Here is a 12,198-nt window from a genome sequence, read left to right on the forward strand (position 1 = left end):
GCCCATCTACCATCCTGCCTAGTTGCTACCCTACCCACCTATTCATTTACCTCACCCACCCTACCCACTTATACACCTACACATTCACCCATTCACTGTACACTCATTCACTGAAGCAATGTTTAAATTTCCCTAAGCTTTTCAGTGTGTTAGTGGACACTTAACAGAATATGGCAGCTTGTGCTGTACAAAGGCATGGCTTGTCTTCCCCCGATGATCCAGCTCAATGAAGAAACAGTCACATGGAAGTCAGTTCTACATTTCTGAACAAGCTGGGATCAGAAGACTCAGCCAGAAATGTGGAGCTCCATTGTTGCACAGAAAAGTGCGAACGGGTCAACAATCTGATGGTGATTGTCACACCTCGGAATATTCAGGCCAATATCAGCTAATATAGCTCAGCATTATATTTTGTTTTATAATGCTTCTAAATGCTTCAATGCATTAAAGGTGATATATAAATATAAGTTGTTGAAGCTGTAATTCATGCTGTTAAATATATCTAATATATATCAATAACCAATAAAGAATATCTGGAAAGAGGAAAGTGAGAAGTAAAGGTGGAGGGAGGGAATTCCAGAGCTCGGGGCCTTGACAATGCAAACCAAAGCACCAATGGCAGAGCAATTAACATTAGGGATGTACAAGAGGCCAGAATTAGAGGTAGGTGGATTTCTGGGCGAGATGTGGGCTTGGAGCAGAGAAATGAATCAATGTGGCCATGAAGGAATTAGAAAATAAGGATGAGAATTTGGGAGTCAAGACGTTGCTTGACCAAGAGGCAATATAGGTCAGTGAACACAGGGTGATAGGGAAACAGGATTTACTGTTAAGATACAGATAGCAGAGTTTTGGATGGCCTCAAATTTACAGAGGGTAGAATTTACAGAGGGAGACCAGCCAGAAATGCATTGAAATAGTCAAGACTGAAGGTAATATAGGTATATTGAGGGTATCAGCAGCAAATCAGCTGAGACAGAGGCACAGTCAGGTAGTGTTCCTGAGATGGAAATAGGCAGTCCTAGTAATAGGTGATGCGCGATTAATTCACTCGGGAGGCTGGATCGTACCCAGGAAATAAAGGCTTTTATTAGCAACAAGAATGGAGCATACTGCTTAACAATACAATCCCAGACTAAAGGGTCACTAGGAAGTGCAGTGACCTTTATACTCCTATAGGAAGGCGGAGCCAACCAGAGTGCACCACAGAACAATACCAACAGGTGGAACACCCCAACCCTAACCCCAACAGTAACAAGAGTAACATATGTACAAGTACCCATAGTGGTAACCATCTATGGTTCACCACAATAGGTAATTTCTAAAATGGTAATTTCTAAAATATACTGAGCAAGACTTTCTGGTCTCCCTTCCACATGTTTCTCACAGCGGGAGGTGGCGCGCCATTAGCCGGCGGTAGGATCTTCTGGTCCTGCTGCTGTCAATGGGATTTCCCATTGAAGTCACCATACTCCACCGGGAACCCTGCTATGGGGGTGCGCTGTCGGCAGGACCAGAAGATCCCACCGGTATGAATGGCTGGAAAGTTCTGGCCATTGAATAGACTACAACTGGAATACAGTAATGTGTGCAGCTCATGTTTTCCTATAAAGAAAGGACATTAGAGCCATAGAGACCATGCAACAATAGATTGACTGGGATGAAAACTATAGTTATGAAGGGAGACGAGATCCTGGAACTATTTCCAGTGTAGTAAAGAAAGGTGTGAAGATTTAGTTGTGTTTTTTTAAATTATGAAGGTCATGACACAGCACACGAACTGCAGCGATTCAAGAAGGCAGCTCACCACCACCTACTCAACGCCAACTAGGGATGGGCAATAAATGCTGGCCAGCCAGCGATGCCCATCTCCCACGAATGAATTAAAAAAAAGAATAGAGGAAAGAAATTTCCCCTGACTGGGAGAAATTTATTTCTGTTGAGTATTGTAGGAGCATGCAACGTTTTGACAAAAGGAATAATTATGGTAGAGAGATTGCTTATTTTAGGCAGAACTTAGATAAATATTTGAAAAGGAGAAAGTTATAGACCTTCGGAGAGAGTTTTATGCAATGGGCTTAGTTCTAAAGGCTAAATGGCCTTTGTTGTGCTGTCAATTTCTATAGTTTTGATGTAAGATTTATTAGAAATTGAAGATGAAGCCTTTGGATTAGTGATTATTCTGATATCTCAGAGTCAGGAGGTGTAGAGTTTGAACCGGGTTGCAGACAGTCCCGTGAATTGAGACCCAGAACTCGGGCTCTGAATTCCTGGTTGACATTCCGTGGAATACTTGTGTCCAGTAAGCATAGGCGTCCCACCCTCATAACGTGGTTTGGTCAGAATACATGAAATCCTCCTGTTATATAGAATTGAACATGCTAATGGCTGGTATAAAGATGGTTATTGTAATGGAAGACGTATTTCATGTCACTGCCTATTAATCATCCTGCAAATACTTTCACAGTTATTCTCCAAGAAAAGAGTAAAACAAATGAAAAGAAAAGAGAAAAATGTGCATTTAATGCTTCATTCTCCCTTTCAAAGCTGTAACAGATTCTTCATGAGGAAAAGGGTGGCACGGTAGCACAGTGGTTAGCACTGCTGCTTCACAGCTCCAGGGTCCCGGGTTCGATTCCCGGCTCGGGTCACTGTCTGTGTGGAGTTTGCACATTCTCCTCGTGTTTGCGTGGGTTTCCTCCGGGTGCTCCGGTTTCCTCCCACAGTCCAAAGATGTGCGGGTTAGGTTGATTGGCCAGTTTAAAATTGCCCCTGAGATGCGTAGGTTAGAGGGATTAGCGGGTAAAATATGTGGGGGTAGGGCCTGGGTGGGATTGTGGTCGGTGTAGACTCAATGGGCCGAATGGCCTCCTTCTGCACTGTAGTGTTTCTTTGATTCTATGATTCTATGAAAACAAAACAAGCTGATGAGTCATTTCCATGAATTTTTTTATTGTACTTTTTATTGCTTAGGTTTTATTGCTTAAGATTGGGAAGGCTATAAAAACAAACAGAGGATAACAAAGAGAGAAATAAGGAAGGAGAGGATCAAATATGAAGGTAGGCTAGCCAGTAACATTAGGAATGATAGTAAAAGTTTCTTTAAATACATTAAAAACAAACGGGAGGCAAAAGTAGACATTGGGCCGCTCCAAAATGACGCTGGTAATCTAGTGATGGGAGACAAGGAAATAGCTGAGGAACTTAATAAGTACTTTGCGTCAGTCTTCACAGTAGAAGACATGAGTAATATCCCAACAATTCAGGAAAGTCAGGGGGCAGAGTTGAATATGGTTGCCATCACAAAGGAGAAAGTGCTAGAGAAACTAAAAGGTCTGAAAATTGATAAATCTCCGGGCCCAGATGGGCTACATCCTAGAGTTCTAAAGGAGATAGCTGAAGAAATAGTGGAGGCGTTAGTTATGATCTTTCAAAAGTCACTGGAGTCAGGGAAAGTCCCAGAGGATTGGAAAATGGCTGTTGTAACCCCACTGTTCAAGAAGGGAACAAGAAAAAAGATGGAAAATTATAGGCCAATTAGCCTAACCTCAGTTGTTGGCAAAATTCTAGAATCCATCGTTAAGGATGAGATTTCTAAATTCTTGGAAGTGCAGGGTCGGATTAGGACAAGTCAGCATGGATTTAGTAAGGGGAGGTCGTGCCTGACAAACCTGTTAGAGTTCTTTGAAGAGATAACAAATAGGTTAGACCAAGGAGAGCCAATGGATGTTATCTATCTTGACTTCCAAAAGGCCTTTGACAAGGTGCCTCACGGGAGACTGCTGAGTAAAATAAGGGCCCATGGTATTCGAGGCAAGGTACTAACATGGATTGACGATTGGCTGTCAGACAGAAGGCAGAGAGTTGGGATAAAAGGTTCTTTCTCAGAATGGCAACCGGTGACAAGTGGTGTCCCGCAGGGTTCAGTGTTGGGGCCACAGCTGTTCTCTTTATATATTAACGATCTAGATGACGGGACTGGGAGCATTCTGGCCAAGTTTGCCGATGATACAAAGATAGGTGGAGGGGCAGGTAGTATTGAGGAGGTGGGGAGGCTGCAGAAAGATTTAGACAGTTTAGGAGAGTGGTCCAAGAAGTGGCTGATGAAATTCAACGTGGGCAAGTGCGAGGTCGTACACTTTGGAAAAAAGAATAGAGGCATGGACTATTTTCTAAACGGTGACAAAATTCATAATGCTAAAGTGCAAAGGGACTTGGGAGTCCTAGTCCAGGATTCTCTAAAGGTAAACTTGCAGGTTGAGTCCGTAATTAAGAAAGCAAATGTAATGTTGTCATTTATCTCAAGAGGCTTGGAATACAAAAGCAGGGATGTACTTCTGAGGCTTTATAAAGCACTGGTTAGGCCCCATTTGGAGTACTGTGAGCAATTTTGGGCCCCACACCTCAGGAAGGACATACTGGCACTGGAGCGGGTCCAGCGGAGATTCACACAGATGATCCCAGGAATGGTAGGCCTGACATACGATGAACGTCTGAGGATCGTGGGATTATATTCATTGGAGTTTAGGAGGTTGAGGGGAGATCTGATAGAAACTTACAAGATAATGAACGGCTTAGATAGGATGGACGTAGGGAAGTTGTTTCCATTAACAGGGGAGACTAGGACGCGGGGGCACAGCCTTAGAATAAAAGGGAGTCACTTTAGAACAGAGATGAGGAGAAATTTCTTCAGCCAGAGAGTGGTGGGTCTGTGGAATTCATTGCCACAGAGGGCTGTGGAGGCCGAGACGCTGAGCGTCTTCAAGACAGAAATTGATAAATTCTTGATTTCTCGAGGAATTAAGGGCTATGGGGAGAGAGCGGGTAAATGGAGTTGAAATCAACCATGATTGAATGGTGGAGTGGACTCGATGGGCCGAATGGCCTTACTTCCGCTCCTATGTCTTATGGTCTTATGGTCTTATGGTCCCTTGTTCCCAAACTTTTTCCACTGGGCCGCACTTTTGGAATAAAAATTTGCTCACGCCACACCGAATTTTTTATTGATAAGAAATACATTCAAAAACAAAAAACTCCTAGCAGTGCTTGATTCATAACATAGAACACAACTACTTTATAATATGATCATGGGACATCCAGAAAGTATAAAACAATGCTTGTTTAAACCATGTTTCAATGTTTCTTTGATTGTCCTTGAATCTTCCCGCCACACTTGCCATCCTCTCTCGCCGCACCAGTGTTCCCTTTGGGAACCACTGGCTTAGGTGATTGTCTCCCATAAAAAAGGACATTGCGACAGTAGGCAGTTGAATGTGGTGATGTCAAGAATAGGGCAAAGCTCTTGGAATAACCCTTCATCTCTCAGTGATAATTAAAAATATGAAAACATTTGTGGTATGTGATATTCATTATATTTCCATTGCGTTGAACCAAGTGAATGGGAAGAAAACATTGTTTATGTTGTTTGTGTCTTAACAGATAACTTCTCCAGGGGTGAAGGCATACACTGTGATATTTGACATCAAGGAAACCTTTTGCAAAGAACAAGTGGAGCTGCGAGCTTGTGCATTCAAATCTGAAGGTGATGCTGTAAGTGTTTGTACACTAATCAGTCCTTCAGGAAAAGCCCAAAATATATTTTTCAATGATCTATAACTTTTTGAACTTACAACATATCATCTAATTTAAACAGTGAATAAGGAAATTACATGATGGGCGGAATTTTACAATCTCATGGCGCATGTTTTTCGGCAGAAAACAGTCATAAAATCGGGAGTGATCCAACTAGCGGGAATGACGCCATTTTCGTGCCCATTCCCATCTTACCATTAAAAAAATCAGTGTGATTGGGACCCTGCCTAAAATGGGCAAAATGTCAATTTGGCATTGCGCCATGACAGCTCAGAAGACTCCTTGGAGGAAGCCATTGATGGGACCTCTGAGGCCAGCACCAGTTTTGCATCAGCTTCCACCTTGTAGTTCACCATCCCAGAGACTGTCACAGCGGTGAGCCAAGTTAGTGGCGAGGCTTTTGGGTCACTCTCTGGTGCGCACGACACATCTGCTGATGTACATCGGGTGTCGGAGGGAGCGTCCAAGGCCTCTGGCATGCGGGCGCCTGCTGGAGGTGAGGACTCAGCTGGTCCCAGGCTACATGCTGGGCCTCTGTGATCACTTCTCCCTCAGCTGCTGGAGATGCAGCAACAGAGGGGCTGACAGCAACACTGGACCGACTGCGAGGCTGTTGGGAAGAGTCTCAAAGCTTTCAGGTGGACAAGGCAGGCCACCCTCTTTCCCCCACTCTCCACTTCTTGTTAGCCAGTCAATCTTCTATCCATGCCAATATGTTACCCCTATACCATTTTTTGCAATAACCTTTGATGTGCTGCTTTATCAAATACCTTCTGGAAATTTAAGCACAGTGTATTCACCAGTTCCCCTTTATTCATAGCACATGTTACTTCCTCAAAGACCTTGAATAAGTTGATTAAACATGACTTCCGTTTCACACAACCACGCATATTCATGCACCCGTTTCCACAACAGGGACAGTTCCATCAGTAATTAGACCAGATCAATACTATAATGCATTTTTGATTTAATAGTTTTCTAACAGTCATGCAACAGAAATTGTGAGACTGGGCAGTACTTAAATTGAATGATTCATGTTCTCCAGGTTGTGGGTATATGCGAAGCAGAAGTCTCCTTTGAATTTGGGTTCAAAATTAAAGTACCTGAGACACTGTCATGTGATCTCATAAGGCCTGTGAAGAGAGTGGGTGAGTAACATTTTGTATAATGCTTTAGAAATGGTGTTAATTTGATAATGTCATTCACTCTGTCATCACAGTGACAGAGTTTAACACCTGGGCTGTACAAGTTTTTGATTAATTTGTTAGTTCCCTTTCTCACCCCAGTTATTTTCATAATTATTGAAGATATTTTTCACTCCCTTACTTCCTTCTTATAGCTTGCTGTTTTTTTGCTGTAATTATCATTGCTCTGACAGATCCTTTCTTACACTGCTGAATTTCCAAGGAGCGGAATTTGGCCATTTTGCATGATTCAGACTGAGTGATTCCTGCCACAATGTCTGATATCGGTATCATTGTAACACCAGAATCATGGTTCAGGTACAAACATCAGCTCCAATTGTTGATTCACGCACATCCCAGTCAACTCAGAATTGTTCTTGAATGACTGATTTTCCTTGCCCTGTGGGAGAAATCTAAAATAATGATTGATCTCTTTGTTCTCTTGGCCTTAAGGCAAGTCCCAAGGTAACTTATTTATAAGCTTTGCAAGCAGCATGTCCCTTCGTCTGTGCACAATAGGCAAAGTACAGTGTGGGAAATCTGAAGGAGCCTGCAGTAGCAGGGTGTGGGAATGAGGAGATAATGGATGGGGTTAAGGGGAGTCTTTAAACAATATCGGGAGCTGGGCTGCTGTTTTGGAGAACTAAGATAGGCTTTCTCACCAGCCAACCTCCGCACCCACACTCCTCAATCTCCCCATTATGGCTCACAACACACTGAACCTTACCCCTGTGAAAAGACAAAGATCCCAGGCAGTCATTCATTTGGGTCAGTTTTGCATTTTGGAAGGTGCAAAGGTGTGTCAGTTGGGTTCTCCCAAGCCCATAGGAAAGTCCAGCCCCAGCTATCAGTATAAATGTGATGTCAATTATAACATTTAGTCAGGCTTTGTTTGGAGAGGGCTTGAATTTTGAACTATCCAATGCAAATTGCCTTTCTTGTTAATAATCAGTTGTATCACTTGTTTCTCCAGTGGAGACTGTTGCTGTTACATGTGAACATTGCCCAGTATCCGTAAGCCTTGACAACCCCTTAGTGAATGCATCTGTGGAATTAGCAGTGAAAGCCTTCAATGATGCAAATAAAAAGAAGAGGACATTCACTCTTAACAAGATTATATATGCGATAAAAGAGGTACTGAATGAACTTGAAATGAAATAGCCAACGTGTCAATATCTTTAGAATATAGACTCAAAAAGAAAAAATGTGCAAGGTTATTGGGAATGTGAGGGGAGTTGGACTAATTAAATTGCTCTTTCGGTGCAGCACAGGTACCGGGGACCAACAGGCCTCCTTTTGTGCTAAAACATTGTACAGGCTGGATTTTACAGTTCCCAGCAATGGGTTTGCAGCTACCATGCCATGTACTCTGTGCCCACCTGCCCCAAATCGTGCCACGATCTTACCAGCAATGGAGCATGCTCACCCATGGGCTAATTGAGGCCCTTAAATGGTCAATAATAGCCACAAGGAGCTCAATGCATCACTGGCATTTAACCAGGGGCAGGTGAGACATACACCAAGTGTTCTGCCCAACAACTTGCACTGCTTGGGCTGGTGGTGGGCAAGGGGAGGTACCTCACCAGAGAGTACCCCTCTGCTCCACCAGGTCCTTCCCCTCCCCCACCGACCTGTCTGCCCTGGACCCCTTGCCTTCTAGTTTGTTAACTTGGCTTTCATGATATTCCCCCCTCCACTTCGGCTCCAGCTCTGGCTCAGGTTCCTCAATGTTCGGGAATGTTGTAGTCCCAGCAGCGGCCAGTGCTCTCTTGACACTGCTGGGATCAGATAGCTCTTGGCCATTTAGCTGGTTGGCAGCTATCTGAGGTGAGACTTCACATTTCTCTTGGAAAACCTGTGCTGTTCCATGCTTATCTAGGTAACAGGTACTAGAGTCTCACTGGCAGATTCCTGGCTGACCTTTCAACTTCATAACAATGTATTACAGGATTTTCTATTTAAAAACGTATATATTATGCATTTATTATTGTGATTAGTTTGTTTTGTAGTTTATTTCACTAATTAACACACTGCGTTTCAGATGTTTCAATCTTTCTGCTATACTGGCCCTGTCCATTGGAATGCAACATTACATGGCTGCAATATCAGATAAATTGTGGAGCCAGTCCAGTGATTTTCTTGATTTGATTTGATTTAATTCGATTGAATTTATTATTGTCACATATATTGGGATACAGTGAAAAGTATTGTTTCTTGAGTGCTATACAGACAAAGCATACCGTTCATAGAGAATGAAAGGAGAGAGTGCAGAATGTAGTGTTACAGTCATAGCTAGGGTGCAGAGAAAGATCAACTTAATGCGAGGTAAGTCTATTCAAAAGTCTGACAGCAGCAGGGAAGAAGCTGTTCTTGAGTCGTTGGTACGTGTCTTTTGTATCTTTTTCCAGATGGAAGAAGGTGGAAGAGAGTATGTCCGGGGTGCATGGGGTCTTTACTTATGCTGGCTGCTTTGCCGAGCTGTGATACAACCAGAAAGGATACTTTCTATGGCGCATCTGTAAAAGTTGGTGACAGTCATAGCGGACATGCCAAATTTCCTTAGTTTTCTGAAAAAGTAGAGGCGGCGGACATTCTTAACTATAGTGTAGGTATGGGGGGACCAGGACAAGTTGTTGGCGATCTGGACATCTAAAAACTTGAAGCTCTCGATCATTTCTACTTTGTCCCCATTGATGTAGACAGGGGCATGTCCTCCACTACGCTTCCTGAAGTCAGTGGCTATCTCCTTCGTTTTGTTGACATTGAGGGAGATTATTGTCGTCGCCCCAGTTCACAAGATTCTCTATCTCATTCCTGTACTCCGTCTCATCATTGTTTGAGATCAAACCCACTACTGTGGTGTCATCAGCAAACTTGAAAATCGAGTTGGAAGGGAATTTGGTCACACAGTCATAGATGTATAAGGAGTATAGTAAGGGGCTGAGGACACAGCCTTGTGGGGCACCGATGTTGAGGATGATTGTGGAGGAGGTGTTGTTGCCTATCCTTACTGATTGTGGTCTGTGGGTTAGGAAGTTCAGGATGCAGTCACAGAGGGAGGAACCGAGCCCTAGGCCAGGGAGTTTGGAGATGAGTTTTGTAGGAACAATGGTGTTGAAGGCTGAGCTGTAGACGATAAAGAGGAGTCTGACATAGGTGTCTTTGATATTTAGGTGTTCCAAGGTTGAGTCCAGGGCCAGGGAAATGGCGTCAGCTGTGGACCTGTTGTAGCGGTAGGCAAACTGTAATGGATCCAGGCAATCTGAGAGGCTGGAATTGATGCATGCCATGACCACCCTTTCGAAGCACTTCATAACGATGGTGAAGAAGGAGCGACACTCCAAAAGCTTGTGCTACCAGATGAACCTGTTGGACTTTAACCTGGTCTTGTGAGATTTCTCACTGCTTACTCCAGTCCAACGCCGGCACCTCCACATCATTTCTTGTATCGGTCAGTGTCGCCTGACTTGAATGCCTCAGACCTCGACTTCAGAAAACAGTGGGTATCCCTGTTCATCTATGGTTTCCGGTTGGGAAACACACGGATTTGCTTCTTTGGCGCACAGTCTTCTACGCACTTGTTAATGAAGTCAGTTACTGTAGTGGCGTACTCATTCAGGCTGTTCGCAGAGGTTTTGAATACTGACCAGTCTGCTGACTCTAAGTAGTCCCGGAGGAGATCATCCAATTCCTCAGACCAACATCGCACGACTGTCTTTGACAGATTCTCCCATTTCAGTTTTTGTGTGTAAGCAGTGAAAAACAGTCTTGTGGTCTGATTTGCCAAAGTGTGGGTGAGCGATAGAGTGGTAGGTATGTTTGACATTTGTTTAGCAGTGGTCTAGGATGTTTGGGCCTCTGGTGGAACAGGAGACGTGTTGGTGGTATCTTGGTAGGATGCTCTTGAGCGTAGCCTGATTGAAGTCCCCGGCCACGAAGAACAAGGCCTTGGGATGTTTCATCTCAAGGCTATTTGTAGTGGTGTATATTTCGTCCAGTGCGGTCTTCACGTCCGTGTGGGGTGGGATGTAAATTGCTATCAGGATAACAGAGGTGAACTCCCACAGAAGGTAGTAGGAGCAACATTTTAGTGTCAGGTATTCTAGGTCCAGGGAGCAGAAACGCGTCAGTGTTGCTACACCTAGGCACCACGAGGTATTGTAGCCTCGCCTGAGGCCGCTGTATGGTCCATTCAGAAGATTGAAAAGCCCTCTGCTTGTAGGGCACAGTCCAGTGAAGCAGGAGTGAGCCATGTCTCCGCGAAACAGAGTACACAGCAGAATCTGAAAATTATGTCAAATGCGAGATCACTTTTGTCCATAGTATGGATGGTAAATAATATTCTAAAGATATGGGGAAATTTTCAGGTTGGTGATTTGCTTAAAGACCAGTTTTTAAATAATCAAACTAATCTGACCCAATTTACACTCTACGCCAGTTTGGAGGATGAATAGCAGTTTGAGCTGGAGACTCACCAGTTGCTCCAGAAATGAGACCTAGGATATTTGAAATCCTTGGTTGACTTCTCACTCACCCGACCCAGGAAGTCAGTGGGAAGCAATGGAAAATTATGGGACATGGATGCCACCCACTGAGATTGGGTAAGTGGTGGGATCTGCTTTTGTTGTCTCATGACTGGGGAAGGGTGGGTGCTTTGGTAGAATCTGCAGAAGGCGAGCCCTAAGCTTTCCTGATGTGTCCCTGCTTTCATGAGCCTATTGTGAACCTGATACACTTCCTCACGAGATTTGGAAATTCACTTTAATTTCCTGCTCAAGCTGTGAGTTAAAATCGCAGTTGGGTCTCAATGACATCATCAGGATGCTACATCCTTCTGTGAAAAAATGGACCTCATTAGGTAGGTGTCTTAGTCACCTCCTCATTTGACCAAATCGGGAACCATTCATGTCCAAGTCACCAGGACAGGCAAGGTACTTGCTGGTATTAACTGAGTTTTAAGTGACGTCAGTCAGTAATCCTGGCTGGATCAGTAATAAGGGGAACTGAAACCTATTGTTCACAGTTCTCTGTCCCTTGAGGGGAAGAATTTAGCCATTTCATTGGGGGTGGAATTTCATAATCTTTCAGAAATACAGTGAAGTCATGATGAATCAAACACAGAAGACGCAAAGTTCCTGTTATGTTGAAATTGTCAACCACATCCTGCTGGCAGAATGGCAAATTGCATTGTCTGTGGCAAGCCAAAATTCCACTCTGATGGCTCTGAATGAGCTGAACTTGTCTAAGCCTGTCGTATGACCTCGCTGAGCAAATCAGAATAGGATTAGATAACACAAAATCATGGAGTCCTGGGATAACCATCATTTGTCATTAAGATCTCCCAGGGAAAGGACATGTAAAAGCTGCAAGTGTGGCTAAACCTGTGAGAAAGTTAAAAGTGTTGTCAATGGAAGAGAAGGGG

The 12,198-nt window shown here is 43.8% G+C and overlaps 1 protein-coding gene across 1 annotated transcript in view; it reads left to right on the plus strand.

Annotated features, from left to right (window-relative positions):
* Positions 1-12,198, plus strand: part of LOC144507578 (kininogen-1-like) — a 54,335-nt gene that overhangs the window by 8,585 nt on the left and 33,552 nt on the right. Inside the window, exons 2-4 of the mRNA XM_078234726.1 lie at positions 5,440-5,550; positions 6,638-6,740; positions 7,750-7,910. Of these exons, the coding sequence (XP_078090852.1) occupies positions 5,440-5,550; positions 6,638-6,740; positions 7,750-7,910 (375 nt within the window). The remainder of the gene's footprint in view (positions 1-5,439; positions 5,551-6,637; positions 6,741-7,749; positions 7,911-12,198) is intronic.

This window comes from Mustelus asterias, chromosome 19, assembly GCF_964213995.1.
Source record: "Mustelus asterias chromosome 19, sMusAst1.hap1.1, whole genome shotgun sequence".
NCBI lineage: Eukaryota > Metazoa > Chordata > Chondrichthyes > Carcharhiniformes > Triakidae > Mustelus > Mustelus asterias.